At 43.5% G+C, this 16,332-nt stretch overlaps 1 protein-coding gene across 1 annotated transcript in view; it reads left to right on the forward strand.

Annotated features, from left to right (window-relative positions):
* Positions 1-16,332, forward strand: part of LAMC1 (laminin subunit gamma 1) — a 108,815-nt gene that overhangs the window by 74,339 nt on the left and 18,144 nt on the right. The window contains exons 5-18 of the mRNA XM_019728589.2: positions 684-872; positions 1,668-1,785; positions 2,160-2,258; positions 2,357-2,493; positions 2,871-2,993; positions 3,081-3,270; positions 3,577-3,689; positions 6,246-6,467; positions 6,589-6,777; positions 11,932-12,177; positions 12,672-12,825; positions 13,378-13,520; positions 14,729-14,907; positions 16,035-16,191. Coding sequence (XP_019584148.2) covers positions 684-872; positions 1,668-1,785; positions 2,160-2,258; positions 2,357-2,493; positions 2,871-2,993; positions 3,081-3,270; positions 3,577-3,689; positions 6,246-6,467; positions 6,589-6,777; positions 11,932-12,177; positions 12,672-12,825; positions 13,378-13,520; positions 14,729-14,907; positions 16,035-16,191 — 2,259 coding nt within the window. The remainder of the gene's footprint in view (positions 1-683; positions 873-1,667; positions 1,786-2,159; positions 2,259-2,356; positions 2,494-2,870; positions 2,994-3,080; positions 3,271-3,576; positions 3,690-6,245; positions 6,468-6,588; positions 6,778-11,931; positions 12,178-12,671; positions 12,826-13,377; positions 13,521-14,728; positions 14,908-16,034; positions 16,192-16,332) is intronic.

Consider the following 16,332-nt stretch of genomic DNA (forward strand, 5'->3'; position numbering starts at 1 on the left):
AATATAATAAAGAATTTATGTGACTACAGATACTTGTCCGAAAAATGTGGTTGTGCCCTGTAGGGAAGACCATTACGTACTTAATACCACCCAGTTGCCACTATGGCTCCCCAGTGGATGGATATATCTAGATTTCCCTTCAATGCTTCCCCATCTCCAGAGGTACTGATTTTAACCCATACGTCTTGGGTTACCCCCATCTGGATATGCAAGTAACCTGGCACTTTGAAAGTTAGTATCTCATGTCTTTGAATCATCGGAAGCTTAAAAAGTTAAGGTACATTGAAGCCTGCATATAAATTGTCACCTTGTTCTCGGAGTTGGTGTTAGGATGAAGGATACGATTCAGAAAAATTCTAATTTGACGTGGCTTTTACTTGTATATGAACAATGACCTAGCGATTCCTTTCTAAGTGTAGGAATTCCTTATATTTTGAGATGGTGCTGTTTTTGATAAGGATGAATGTTTCTTAGTAAGCTGATAACCTGGCTATGTAAACTCTTTATGGACATATCGTGTTTGTTTGTTTAATGAGCAGGGTACCTGGTGGTCATTCTTATTCTACCACCACGCGACTCTTACAGAGATGTGGGAAATTATGGTTTGGTTTTCCTTGAGTCTTGTAAAATGCTGTTTGTAAAGGAACACGGATCTGACTTAACTCATTTGTTTTGGCCAACAGCCTGTGACTGCAATGGCCGATCCCAGGAATGCTACTTTGACCCTGAGCTGTACCGTTCTACGGGCCACGGCGGCCATTGTACCAACTGCCAGGACAACACCGATGGCGCCAACTGTGAGAGGTGCCGCGAGAATTTCTTCCGCCTGGGGAACAAGGAAGCCTGCTCACCGTGCCACTGCAGTCCTGTCGGTAAGTGGTAGGCAGTGTCTGCTTCAGACCGATGGGTTGAAAGGTAAAGTCAGCGTTCCCTGGACCCCCAGAAAAATAACCCTAGGTGTTCGCACACGTTAGTTATGGAAATGGGTACATTATTGTACCATGTAAATAATTCAGGATCTGCTTGTACCTCCCACCTCCACTCTCTTTAACCACGTTGAACTTTCAGATGATTCTCTGTGTGTATAAATCTGGGGTCGGCCTGTGTAATGACTTTGTAAATAATTAGCAGCGAGATCATAGACACCATTTGAACTTTGACTGTAAAAGGTTAGCTGCTTCGTGAGTTCGTCCTTGTTAATGATTTTGTTTAGTCTAAAACCCTCAGAGGGCTGAACAGTCTCATGTTGGTGTGTGTTCATCGTTGCGATGTGTTCTTAAGCCCTTCTACTCTTTCAAGAGTTTGGCCTTTATTTTTGTCGTTCATGCCAGTATATACTTCAGTACTAGAGGAGGGTCTTAAGGAGCTGTGCTTTCCCACAGAGAAGTGACTGGCCTTGTGTCCAGTTTGTCATTGAGTACACAGTGACCGGTTAGTATTGCTCAACATTGATGAGTAGGGTGTATGCCTGGAAAGTTAAAATGTCAAGGCTTAGAAGAGTATGCTTTTGAGAGAATTCTAATTTAAAATCTGATCTTGATTATCTTTGTAACCATCTAGAAATTACATACTAGCTTTCAGGCATTGCTTTCAGTGACCAGTTTTCTTTCCTCAACTTATTAATTTTGCTTACCTAGCTGGTGGTTGACAAGCGCTTTACATTTTAGGTTCTCTCAGCACACAGTGTGACAGCTATGGCAGATGTAGCTGTAAGCCAGGAGTGATGGGTGACAAGTGTGACCGCTGCCAGCCTGGATTCCATTCTCTCACTGAGGCAGGTTGCAGGTAAGAGTTTTCAAAACCAAAAGCAAGGGGCATAATCTAAATGTAGTCGATTCCGAATATGATAGATTTCTGGCCTATCTGCAGTACTATAAACATTTTCCCCAAAAAATAATTATCAAGGAGATTCTAGACTTCTAGTTACCGTGATGATCCAGGATTGTTTTGGACAGAGATCAAGTGGGGTTTTTAATATCTACATGTGATGGGTGTCCTTGATTGAAACCAAATTCAAATACTAAAACGACTTGAGGAATCATTTTGCTCTACTATGTGTTTCTTATTTTTAGAAAGTCTGTTAACCTATAAAACAAAAGGTTGGCTTTAAGAGTGGCTTTCTCTTCTCTCATTGTTGTATTCCATTTTGCATCCGACAGGCCATGCTCATGTAACCCTTCTGGCAGCATTGATGAGTGTAATGTTGAAACTGGACGATGTGTCTGCAAAGACAATGTAGAGGGCTTCAACTGTGAGAGGTAGCGCATTCTTTCTCGAGCTGTTTTGTGTTTTCTCTGTCATCATATTTCAAGTACAAAAGAGAAAAAATGCCTGATTGTATCGTAATCTTTTTCAGATGCAAACCTGGATTTTTTCATCTGGAATCATCTAATCCGAGGGGTTGCACCGCCTGCTTCTGCTTTGGGCACTCTTCTGTCTGTACAAATGCCGTCGGCTACAGTGTTTCTTCTATAACCTCCACCTTTCAGATTGGTAATTCAGACCTCTCTTCCTATCCCCCTTAGAAAGGTGAGATTAGACTTAACAGCATTTTTTAAAAAGCAATAAGGATGGTTGGATGGTGGCAGCACTTCACGTTTTTTTAATGCATGTGATTTTTCTTCCTTGGCTTTTTAATCGAAGCATATGTATGGTTTTAGAATATACCGTAGTGAGTATAAATGTTATATAAGATAAAGCAAACTATAGCGGGAGGGAGGTAGCGTCTATAGGTACTATTGTAGGAGCTATTTATTCAAGCACGTTCACTGATGTCTTTCCATAAACATATATCTTGTGGTACGTAGAGGACCTGAATTCAGGGTGTTTGCAATGTTAAAGGCACTTGCATTTTCATCCTCTGCTTACAGGCGAGGACGGGTGGCGTGCAGAGCAAAGGGACGGCTCGGAAGCATCGCTGGAGTGGTCCCCTGAAAGGCAGGACATTGCCGTCATCTCAGATAGCTACTTTCCTAGGTACTTCATTGCTCCTGGTAAGTGAGGCTCGACAGCAGTCTGGCTGACGTGCTCCTCTGTGGTCTCATTCTCACGTTCTCGCACCATTTGTGTCTGCGTTCCAGCAAAGTTCTTGGGCAAGCAGCTGCTGAGTTATGGTCAGAACCTCTCCTTCTCCTTTCGCGTGGACAGGCGAGACACTCGCCTCTCTGCAGAAGACGTGCTGCTGGAGGGAGCGGGCCTGAGGGTGGCCGTGCCCTTGATCGCGCAGGGCAATGCCTATCCTAGTGAGACCACTGTGAAATACGTGTTCAGGTGAGCCTGTCTTCTTGGCAAAACCTGCCTTGACCAGAATTATAAAAGTGGTTTCTTTATCTAAGCTTATCAGGCCTCAAGGTGAACATGGAAGAAAATTTCTGGGTTGCAAAGGGGGCTGTTGTAAAAACGAAGGCTTCCCTTTGTTTACCTGTACCAACAGGTACTGTCAAACTAACAGACTGGTTTCTGACTTGGTGAGATTGTCAGAGTATTGTGTTGTTGGTGTCATAAATGATAAGACATGCTCTCTCAGCACCCAAATTGTCTTTACAGAAGTTCATGGCGCCCTTTTTTTCTCTCTAGGCTCCATGAAGCAACAGATTACCCTTGGAGGCCTACTCTGACCCCTTTCGAATTTCAGAAGCTCCTTAATAATTTGACCGCTATCAAGATCCGTGGGACATACAGTGAGAGAAGTAAGTGAGGATCTAATTTAGAATTGTTTAGGAATACGAGTAGGTGAAAGGATACATAATAAGGCACAGTTTATTTCTAAACTCCTGATACTATAATACTGGTCCTAAAGAAGTGGTATAAACTAGCTCATTATACATGAGTTATGTATAAAAAGAATGTATTTTTTAAACTACTTTCAAGGACCTAGAGAAAATTTGCTAAAATTAGTAAATAGCATTATTTTATACTGAATAAGCCTGTTGCAATTACATTATACATAAATAGATTCTTCTAAGAATTCTAAATATGATTCCACTGGCTTACATTGCTTGACTTTCTTTTTATTTATTGCGATGTACTTATCAAGCCTTTGAACCATTGGCTAAATTATGAAAAATTATAAATTACTGAATGAACATTTGTTACAATTTTAGATAAACAAAGCTGTTTTAAGCATGCCTTTGAAATTTTTTTCCTATAAACTTTTTTAATGAGGACCTTTTTCTGTAGAAAGGTAAAACTGGGGAAAGGTGAGTTAGAGTGCTCGTGTGGCGCTGGGGATGGCATCAGCAGTTTGGATGTATTGATTTTTTTTTTATTGAGGTATAATTGACATACTACATTATATTAGTTTCTAGTATACGACATAATGATTCAGTATTTGTATATATTGCTAAATGATCACCACAATAAGTTAACATCTGTCACCATTCATAGTTATAGAATTTCTTTTTCTTGTGATGAGAACTTTTAAGATTTATTCTCTCTTAGCAACTTTCCAATATGCAATACAGTATTAGTAACTATAGTCACCATGCTATGTATCACATCCCATGAGTTATTTATTTTATAGCTGGAAGTTGGTACCTTTAGACTCCCTTCACCCATTTCACCTCCCCTTCCCGCAGCAACTTCCAGTCTATTCTCTGTATCTATGAGTTCGTGGTTTTGGGGTTTTTTTTTCCCTTTTTTTTAGAGTCCACGTTAAGCTAGATGACATGGTATTTGTCTTTCTCTATCTGACTTATTTCACTTAGCATCGTGGCCTCAGGTCCTAAGCTGTGTTGATTTTTGAGATGCCTGCATGAATATTCAGTTGAGAATGTCTTATAAGTAGTGGTTAGAAATATGGACCGGGGGCTTAGGAAGAAGTTAGAACTGGAGGTCTAGAATTAAAAGGGTTGTCAGCATATAGACAGTAATTTTTAAACTTGGAAATATGACAGAAAGTATGGAAAGAGAAAAGACGATGCAATTCTGGAAACATAGTTATTTAAGAACCATGACCTGAGACTCAAGAGAGAAATAAAATTTGGAGGAGAAATAACAGGTTGAGGAAGATAACACCGTTGGATTTTGGATTGGGTGACTAAGGAATCACTGGTGAGGTTTGGGTTTGTTTTTTTTTAAAAGAAGTATTGAAACCAAAGTTAGATTGCAGTGCTTTGATAAGTAATTGGAAGGTCAAGAAGTAAAATAGAAGTTATTCTTTCAAGAAGTTTGGCTGTAAGGGAAGGAAGAGATGGACTGTAATTCAAGAGTAGGGACAAAATTACTTTTAGGATGGGAAGACTTAAGAAAGTTTAGAGTTGGAAGCACACTAACCAATAGTGATGTATGTCATGATCTAATTGTTGAAAAAAAAACCCATAAACATATTAAAAGTTAACTAAGTTCAAGGCAGTAATAGTAGAGGTAGCCTTCAGCCTCAGGTTGCCAACTTTGAAGAATTACGTAAGCAACAAATGATATTTCATGATGTAGGGAAATACACTTTACACATAGACTGCAAGAGACAGGAACAGAGTGGAAACGAAAGGGAAAAATGATGATATAATCAAAGCTTGCCTCTCCCATAGGATCTCTGCTGAAGCTATGCCAGGCACTGTTGGGTTGGACGAACCACAGATCTAAGCCAATCTAAGGCTTTTCTATTTCTATTTTCTTCTGGAAATGGGAATGCATTGTGATATATGGCATAATGAAATGACTTTGGAATAATTGCATATTTGTCAAAGTGGCCCTGAGTATTAGAACTTATTTACTTATTTTTGCGGTTTCGTGCAGCACAAAAATATATAATTGAGCAGTACCTATTGACAGGCGCTTTCCCAGCTTTCGTATCCTTGAACTCTGCAACCAATGCCTGCTTTTGTGGCAAGAGAACAAAAGAACTGCTTAATGGCTGCACACGTAAACACTTTTTGTCCCCCCATCTTCTTGCTCTTATCTCTTTTTGCCCGAGACGATTGTCTAATGCTTTTGATTTTTCATATTAGTGATTGGGAGAACTGTAAAATCCACCAGTGTGTGTGTGTGTGTGTGTGTGTGTGTGTGTGTGTGTGTGTTTAAAATATAAACTTACAATACTGTCATTCCAGACACTCAGCGTCAGCTACCACATGATTGTTCTAAATGCTATTGTTTTTAGTTATCTTCTCCAATACACGAATTAAACTAATGTTTGATTGTCTCTGGGATATGGGGTCTGGTTACTCTTTAGCATTATTGACTTTCCGTGAGCTTTTACAAACTGGAAGCCAGTTCAGTGACTCTCTTTTCTACACCACACCCAGGTGCTGGATATTTGGATGATGTCACCCTGACAAGTGCCCATCCCGGGCCTGGGGTCCCTGCAACGTGGGTGGAGTCCTGCACCTGTCCTGTGGGGTACGGGGGACAGTTTTGTGAGATGTGCCTCTCGGGTTACAGAAGAGAAACTCCGAGTCTCGGGCCATACAGCCCGTGTGTGCTTTGTACCTGCAATGGGCATAGTGAGACCTGTGACCCTGAGACAGGTGAGCAGATGATCTCGGGGGGCTGCTAGACCTAAATTCTCTTTAGCAGATGGGTTGGAAATGCTCGCTGTCTTATGTGTTTGTGTACTTGCCTGTTTTCTCATACCCGCTCTCCAAATAGGTGTTTGTAACTGCAGAGACAATACGGCAGGCCCCCACTGTGAGAGGTGCAGCGATGGGTACTATGGAGATTCAGCCATGGGCACCAACCATGATTGCCAGCCCTGTCCATGTCCGGGGGGCTCAAGTTGTGCAGTGGTCCCTAAGACACAGGAGGTGGTGTGCACCAACTGTCCCACTGGTACCACCGGTAAGTTGGCTCTTTCTATCTGCTTACAGTGTTCCATCCTATGAAAACACCTTGGGGAGAAAGATCTTTGGCAGTGTCTGGATATTTTTTTTTTTTTTTTCATTTTGATTCAATGATTACCGTTTTCCTAGTAGACAAAGTTTTGTAGGAAACAGGTTTCTTATGGATTTATGAAACGCATATCAGATGCTAATAACAGCTAACATGTTTATGCCTGGGTACTTTTCTGAGCACTTCCCCCATCTTCTGCCTCACTAATCTTCACAACCTTAGGAAGTAGGTTCTGCTATTGTCCCCATGTTCCAGCTAAGAAAACTGAGGCACGGAGACATTAAGTTATATGACCAAGGCTGCAGGCGAGTCATTGGAGGAGCTGGATTTCAACCCAGGCATTCTAGCTCCAACGATGATAATCACCGTAATATACCCTCCTTCAGATGAGGAGAACCAAAACTTGACTTTTAGTGTGTGGGGATGTCCTTGATGTTGGGATTCTTGCTATAAAGTAGTAATTTTTGAATTCTTTGCATTCTTTCTTTAAACAGTCCTTTCAGTGTATCAGAGCCCATCTCATTTAGTTGGGAAAATATGTTTCTTTTTTATAGTTTTGGATAGGCCTGTGTTCCCATTCTCTGAGTTTCTTTCTTTGTGATAAGAACATGAAACGAGCTCTTCCTCAGCTACTCACGGAACGGCCTGGGGCTGACTGGCCGAGGAGGCCGAGGTTCACTGCTGACCGTTCCCCTTCTGCTAGTATTGACTTCAGCCTCCAGAATGGAGAGGTTCTGGCCAGGCTTCTGACATTGCCTTTGGCTCCCTCCCAAGCTTTTGTCCCAAACATATTGCTACAGAGCATGAGAATAAGTAACGCCCCAAAATTCTGAGCTAATAATCTGTACCTCTTGTGTTTCATCAACACATTCTTTAATCATTGGGACACAACCAAACCCCCATCTTACTTCCGCTACTCCTCTGACCCCCACGGCGAGCACAAGGGCAGGGCAGCACGGAGATTCAGTCAGTCGCTTAAGGAAGTCGAGAAAGAAGGAGTCGCAATTAGGGTAGAATTACATTGTTTTTTACTCTTCTCTGCTTTTTTATTATAAATTGTGGCCCAGCGGAGTCTCGCGCAGACTTCTCCCGCCTCGTTCCCCCCACCCACTCGCGCCCTCTGCCCCAGCTCGCCTGGGCTTCTCGCCCCTCACAGGTGCCAGACTCTGGCTGGCCATATTCTGTCCTCTTTCTTCAGAGTGTTTACATTTCTCCTTCCCAAACCTCACTTTTCTTGGCCAACTCCTCCTGTCTCTTCTGTGGGGTTGGGTTGAAACATCACGTTCCCAGGAAGGCTTTCTTCTCTGGACCCTCCTTCCCTCCCTCTTATCCCAGGGCCTCAGGGCCCTTTCCTCCACTGCTGTAGGGTCTAGTAAGTCTCCCACTTACAGTACTTACTGTACGCTCATTTTGTTGTTCCACTGACTGGGTAGACGGCAGCTGCAAAACTAAACAGAATTAAACAGAGGGGAGTCTTTCTCATGTCAATATTAAGTAATACACATGGTGAATCGAGACTATTTGAGATGATTCATGGAAAGATGAGTATAATATAGAAGATCTGTAGCAGTTTTTGCAGTTTCTGAGGATCTTAATGAGGGTGTAGCGGTCTGCATGAAAAGCAGCATAAACCCTGTAAAAACAAATGCCGTCACTCTTTAGCCCTGTAGCCTGCTTTACTATTTTCATCGCACTTTTTAACCACTTGATAGTTTTCTGTTTATTTACTTGTCCATCTTCCCCCTTTACTCCCCCACCCCCAGTTCATGCCCCATGAGAGGAGGGACTCTTGTCTGTTTCATTCACTTCCGTATCCCTGACATCGAGAATAGTGTCTGGTATGTGTGTTTGTTGAATGAATGCAGATATTTGTTGAATAAATGAACAGAGGTTGCAGATACAAGGTAAGATGTTCTTCACTTAGAAGACTTTTGAGGAATGTAAATAGCTACCGATAGTCACAGATCTTTATGCATCACATGTGGTAAGCGTTCGCATTTCGTCTTCAGAACAGTCCTTTGAGGTAAATTATTAATAATCTTTTCTTTTTTTAACAAGTGTTTGAGTGCATGGCTTTGGGAATACAAAGATGAACAAGGGTGGTCCCTACTATTCAGAGGCTAAAAATATGGAGCGAGGCTAACAGTGTGCTTAGTCCATTTAAAAGGACGCACGCAAAAGAGACCTAAAGGAGAAGGGCACCACCCCCAGTGAGGGGAGTGACGAGAAGGAAAACTAAGGCAACAAAAGGTATATAACCTGCCCAACATCATGTTATTAGTACAGCCAGGACTTGAACCTGCAGCCTAGCCTCTAAGACAAGAGGTAGACAAACTGCAGCTGCCAGAGGGTATTTCAGAGTGGCCGGTTTTCATGGGCTGCCATGTAGCTCTGGGTTAGGTTGTCTACCAGGTTTGTTAAATTCAGTGTTATTCAAAACAGGTTTCAAGACATTTTAAATATGGATTGTGTCTAGAATAGCTAAATTATCTGATGCAAAAGCGTAACTGGAATGCTGTCTTCATCCTAATCTGGAGAAAGATCTTGGGTGAGGGCCTGGGGACTATTTACATCAGAGACAAGCAGGGCGCCCAGCTCCCTGTCCTCTCTTAACATCCTATTTCTTCCCCTCCGCCCCACCCCCAACCACATTTTCTGCTCACCTCATCAGTGGTCTCCATTTGCCAACTGCAGTGGTCAGTTTTCAGTCCTCATCTGACCCGGTCTCTCAGCAACACTGGGCACTGCTGACTGCTCACTTTTCTCCAAACGTTTTCTCCTCTCTTTTGACACTTCCCTCTCCTTGGTTCCCTCCCACCCCTCTTCTCTTGGGTCTCCTTTGATCACTTCTGATTCTCAACCTGGGACTTTCGTGTCAGCTTTATCTCCTATAGTCTCCCCTCAGGTGAGCCAACCTCATCTTTAGTCTTCAAAGCCTCTCTGTGCTACAGGCGAAAACCTGTATCTTCAGCCATGACCTCGCTCTCCTGACCACCGGCTACCTGCTTGCCATCTCTACGTGGATGGTGGGCTGGCAGCCTTCCATGTGCCTCTCCACATCCGTTCTTCCTCTTTCTCCATCCTGACAAGACCTGCACATACTACATCAAACAGCAGCCCCCATTCGAGTTCAGGCACCTACAGGAGATCAGAGAGAGGGGGACGAGGGGGCGGGCAGAATATTTATTCCAACGCTCTTTCTCTGTAGGGTCCTTGTCGTTTGGTGACCTTAATCAAAATTCTCAGCTCCTGGCTGGTGGCCTCCAAACAGCTCTTTCTAGTAAAGTGAGAAACTATTAGGTTCTGGTAAGTGCTCCATCCACCCACCTTCTGAGGCACAGGTTGTGGAGCCTCTCCCCACCCCCTGCAGTAACGCCAGGTACTACTCTCTCCTGTGGTTCCCCAATCTGCCCGCACTTCTGTGGACAGTATCTTTATTAAACTCTACTCAAGTCTTGCTGCCTTGAATGTGCCAGTTATTTTCTGCTGTGATCTGGATTCAGATGGCTAAAGGAATTCTCAAATTTCAGCAAATCCAAGATAAATCTTTTGATTGCCTCTGTCTCCAACCCCAACACTTCCTTCCCCAATCTTGTTCATCTCCGTAAAAATACTGCTGTACACCGAGTTGCTCAAGCTAAAATAAAATCCTAGGCGTATCCTTGGTTGTTCTTTCTTTCATTTCCCAGAAGCAACCATCCAGCAAGTGTTATTGATTCTATCTCACATCTTTACCACGTTTCCCTACTTCCACTGCCACCACCCTGGTCCACCTTCTGTCATCTCTCCCTGTTTCACTCTGCTGTCCTATAGTCCATTGTCCATACAACAGGCAGCATAATACTTTGGAAATGCAAATCAGATCGTATCACTTTTAAAACCCTCTAGTACCATCTCACTGCACTTTAATTCAAACCCAAATTCCTTCTTGTGACCTGAGTGGTTGGCTCTTACTGCTTTCACAAGCTTGTCTTGCTTTTCTGGAACATTCTTCCCTTGGATATTATCATGACTGGTTTCTTCTGTCTTTTCCATTTTCATCCCAAGTGTCTCCTCTTTACAGAGGCTTTCTCTAACCACCCAATCTAAAGTAGCCCTCACCTGTCACTATCATGCCACTGTTTTGTTTAACTTTTTACGCTTCTCTCTAACTGAAGTGACCTTGTTTATTTATACGTCTTGGATTGGCCTCTCCCACTGCATCGTAAGCTTCATTAGAATGGAGACCTTGTCTAGCTTGATCGCCATGTCATCCTGACAGCCTAGAACCTGCCTGTGTATAACAGATGCTCAGTAAATATTTGTTGAATGAATACATGAACAGACCTCTGTTTCTCTGGAAAGCTTAGGCTAGTTCAAATCCTGTTGGGTACAAAAACATTAAGAACCCAACTTGAGCTAATAATGGTGGGAAAGTGGAACAGGAAAGATGAGCAGTGGGTTTAGTTCAGCGGAAAGGGCGCTGGATCCTAGCTCTGTCTCTCTTACTATCCGCTGTTTGGTTGTGGGCAAGTTATTTATCCTGTCTGTTCCCTTAACTGCAAAAGAAGAGAGAAGCAAGTGGCAAGTGATGATTTCTGTTCTCTTCTAAAATGCTCTGATTCTGTGCTCGTTGGCACTGCTCAGGGAAAGAGTCTCACGCCTTTTATTTTTTAGGAGACTGACCCAGCCCAACCCTGTTGTATAGAAGATTCATATTTATGGTGTCAAGAGTCATCTTTCATCTTTCTTAAGGTTGTCAATAAACAAACATATATGAATGTGCTGTCCCTTGGGACTGGAGAGTTTTATAAACCCTGAGCCTGACTCATTTCCAAAGCACTTTTAGTGCATGATTTCAGGCAATCCTCTGAACAGGTGAAGTCAAGTAGGCAAACCAGGTGCTCTCTTTCTAATAAGGAAATGGAGATGTGCCCACGGTCACCCCACCGGTCTGGCACAGTGCCAGGTCTGCAGCCCAGGTCCTCTGCTCTCCTGGGTGGATGCCATGTCTGCTGCGCCGTGTTGCCTCACATCTGCCGGTGACACTAGACCATGTGTAACCGGTAGCACTAGAAGTGTCTAAGGCCTTTCTCTCATATCATCGCCTTGTCTCGTGCCCAGGTAAAGGATGTGAGCTGTGTGATGACGGCTACTTTGGAGACCCTCTGGGGAGGAACAGCCCCGTGAGGCTTTGCCGCCTGTGCCAGTGCAATGACAACATCGACCCCAACGCAGTAGGCAACTGCAATCGCCAGACGGGAGAATGCCTCAAGTGCATCTATAACACGGCCGGCTTCTATTGCGACCGGTGCAAAGATGGATTTTTCGGAAACCCCCTGGCTCCCAATCCAGCCGACAAATGCAAAGGTAATCAGCCATCGGCCAGTCCAATCGTACTCATTTCTTCTGAGAACTCATTGTGTGGGCCCTTGAAATGCATACAGTTGTTTGGTCTAAAGCAGCACCGTTCAACAGAAATGTGGTGCAAACCACGTAGGTAACGTAAATTTTTCTAGTAGAGACATTAAAATAAAGAGAAACAGGGAAAACGAATGTCAATAATTTATTTTATTTAACCTCATGTATCTAACATTATCATTTCAGCAAGTAACCAATAATAAATTGTTAAGATGGAAATTCCTTCTCTTCTCCATACCAAGTCTCCACAATCCGTTGTGTGTTTCCCATTTACAGCACATCTCAGCGAAAAGCAGTCACGTTTCAGACGTTCAGTAGCTACCGGTGACCGGTGGCTGCTGTATTGGACAACACAAGTCTAAAGAATCGATTCACACTGTTTGTAGTTTAGTATTTCTCTCGAGTGAGTTGCATCTCTTGCTGTCTCTGTGTTCCCACCTTAGCCTGCGATTGCAATCCCTACGGGACCGTGCAGCAGCAGAGAGGCTGCAACCCCGTGACGGGGCAGTGCGAATGTCTGCCTCACGTGACCGGCCGGGACTGTGGGGCTTGTGACCCTGGATTCTACAACCTGCAGAGCGGGCAAGGCTGTCAGAGGTAAGGCATCAGGTGCCTTCGGTGGAAGTCATTTTGCTGGTCTTGTTCGAAGAGATGAATTCTGGGGCTTGACTTTGTCCAGGAATGTTTTTGAGGGCCTCATACAGGCGAGGGACCCTGACAGGCCATAGTGAGGAGGTGGAAGGAAGCTAATGGGAGAAAAGAGTGGAATGCAGGGGCCCCGGCTGTGACAGTCACCTGAGCAAAGTTTAAAAAAAATACAAATGACACGGTCCATTCTGAGACGCTTAGAATCAGACCTTGTCGAGTGCCAGCTGGGGAATTCCTGTTGTCAAAGCTTCTGGCCAGTACCTGTGGGGTTGGAGAGCCACTGCTAGTGGTTGCAGTAGAGGAATTGCAGTGTCTGTATAGGTTAGGTGAGAAAAAGAGGTTCTGAATAGAACCGAGGAAAAGTACTCGAACCTCGGGTTTCGCAGCCCTTACGATTCTGTTTTCTAATACAAATTCCGTCAGTCCTGTGCTGAAAGGGAAACGTACAGCTTGCGTAAAGTCTGGTTTGCTTACCTGAGATATGTCATGTGTTCGTTTCAGGTGTGACTGCCATGCTTTGGGTTCCACCAATGGACAGTGTGACATCCGCACTGGCCAGTGTGAGTGCCAGCCTGGCATCACCGGGCAGCACTGCGAGCGCTGTGAGATCAACCACTTTGGGTTTGGGCCCGAAGGCTGCAAACGTAAGGGGTGTTGGTGGCATGAGCTCTAAGTCTCCCCGAATTCCAGTTAGAACCGGAAGTCCAGAAAGGACTCTGACAGCCTCAGTCTACCCACCCGGCTCACAGTCAGGGCTGCCGCTAACTCTTTCGCTGCATTAGTTGATTTCAAGTTTTTGGTTTTTTTCCCAAAAGGTGTCAGAAATCCACACACAAAGCAAAAAGTTGATAATTTGATTATTTTATGCATTTAATAATAATTTGAGCTGCTTTGTATATAAAGGACATTATTTTTATGTATAAAAATTTCCGATATATTCATTCGGATATATCCAACCGTCGTGTTAAAAGGGCTAAATCATCCTAGATGCTTTATTTGATTAATATTATCTTTTTCTAAAACTCTGGGGCTTGAGAGCTTCTGTGGTTTCTTTGCAACCACCTTCTATATGTCTACTCTTGCAGTGTTTCTGACTCTTCCTTTTTTCCGATCTTTTATTTTTCCAAAGAAAAGCCTCCCTTTGATGACCGAGCTTTCCTACTGTGCGTAACAGAACTTGGTATTGATCCAGCCTTAGTGCCCATCGTGCACCAGTGAGGGATTCTGCTCCCACCGTGTTTGTTGACTTACTGGCTGCATTTGCCTCCCGCCCTTGAGGCCCTTTTGGTGTGCTCACATCTAAACATCTGCTGTCCTTGGCATAAACACTGGCCTGGAATTAGGCCTCAGAACAGTTTGGGGTTTTGCTTTCTGAATTCCTTCATTTCTTCCATGGAATGTGGCCTAAGTCATTGACTCAGTTCAGAGAACAAAGTGAGCAAACAAAGTATAAAATAATACAAAATAACCCCTAGCATTTGGGTTTTGTAATTCCTTAGTGAGAGAAATATTCAGCAGCGGACAGATGAAGGCAGAGATGAATTCTGAAAGTGCACGAAAAGGGCACTGATGAGTTTAAGAGGCTAATTTCTGTACTTTTTAAGTAACATGAAATGTGCCCCCCTCCCGAGGATGCGCATTTTACTTTAAAACTTACTTTTGCTATGAAAATGTCTGTCTTCTCTGCTAAGCAGACTTAACCATTTAAACACTCACAAAGAGCCTGTTTTTCAAAAACGAAACATCTATTTATAATGATTGTATAGTCAGCTTATTGATACAAACTGAGTTAAAAGACAACGCATTCTTCCTTCTTTTCCTTACTATGCACTCTTTTCCCTTCATGCTGCAGCCTGCGACTGTCATCCCGAGGGGTCTCTCTCACTCCAGTGCAAAGACGATGGTCGCTGTGACTGCAGAGAAGGCTTTGTGGGAAATCGCTGTGACCAGTGCGAAGAGAACTATTTCTACAATCGGTCTTGGCCTGGCTGCCAGGAATGTCCAGCATGTTACCGGCTGGTAAAGGATAAGGTAAGCTGTCACAGTGTACGCATTCATTCCTTTATTCACTCATTCATTCATTTATCCAGCAGACGTCAAATGGCTGCTTCCTGTGCATTCAACCCTGGAGAAAAAGTGGTGAATAAGACAGACACAGTCCTTGTTCTCAAAGACTCGTGTTCCAGTTGGGAGACAAATAATAAAAATTAAATAAAGACATCCCAAGAGAAGTGCCAGAAAGAATACAAACAGAGAATAACTAGGAGGGGGAGGTGACTTTACACAAGGCCTCTCTAAGGAAATTGACGTAGGTGAGATCTTAAGGCTGAGAAGGAACAGGAGAGCTTTCCAGGCAGAGGGAACAGGGGTACGGAGGCCTTGAAGCTGGAAGGTGTCTGGAGCCTGCTGAATGAGGAGGGAGCAGTTTGTGAGAAGATTGGAGAGGTTGGGAGAGACAGCTTATGTCACACCATGTTGACCATAGTCAGGAATTTAGATTTTATTCCAAATCTAATTGAAGATTTATTCCAAATCTAATTGAATGCACTGAAGAGTTTTAAGCTAGGAAATCCAACTTATCTTTTAAGAAGAACACTCTGACTTCTGTGGGAAGAATGATGGATAGAAGTGGGGCAAAAGGGGAAGCCTGGATTGAATTGGGTAAATATGTATATTGGGGTGGGGGGGGCAGGCGTTAGAGGGGGCAAGGATTGGGGAAGAAAAGAAGCAAAATGGATCTTGGGATTTTTGCTTAAGGTAGCTGGAGGCATTATGTATTGCAATGACTCAGCGAGCACAGATTTAACAGGAAAAAAAATCAAGAGTATAATTTTAGATGTTAAGTTGAGATATCAGAGAGCCAAGTGGAGATAGCAGGAAGGAAATCTGAAACACGAGGCAGAGGTCAGAACTGGTGTTTATCAGCAAAGAGTGTTTAAAGTCAAAGGAATGGGCCTGATGGGTTTTCTTGGGAAGGCAGAGAAATCAAGAAAAACTACCCATGTTGTCTATTTACAAGTAGACCTGAGTGAAGTGTATAGACCTGCGCATTACAGCGTGTGCTCGGATTAGAATTCCTGCGGGAAGTGTAATTGAGTCCTTTAGGAAAACGTGTATATATATCCTCCCTTTCCCTTGTCTCCCTTCATTGTGCCTAGGTTGCTGATCATCGAGTGAAACTCCAGGAATTAGAGAATCTCATCGCCAGCCTTGGGACTGGGGACGAGGTGGTGACGGACCAAGCCTTTGAGAATCGACTAAAGGAAGCAGAGAGGGAGGTGATGGACCTCCTACGTGAGGCCCAGGATGTCAAAGGTACAGGATGGAAAGTGGGTGACTCCTAGGAGGCAAACCGATTGTTAGAGGTGCCTCCTAATTCAAGGTGAATTCGTATGGTTTTATAAAATTTTCTCAATTTTAAACTATAAAATTTTCTCGATTTTAAACTATTTGTAG

Source organism: Rhinolophus sinicus, linkage group LG17 (genome assembly GCF_036562045.2).
Source record: "Rhinolophus sinicus isolate RSC01 linkage group LG17, ASM3656204v1, whole genome shotgun sequence".
Lineage (NCBI taxonomy): Eukaryota > Metazoa > Chordata > Mammalia > Chiroptera > Rhinolophidae > Rhinolophus > Rhinolophus sinicus.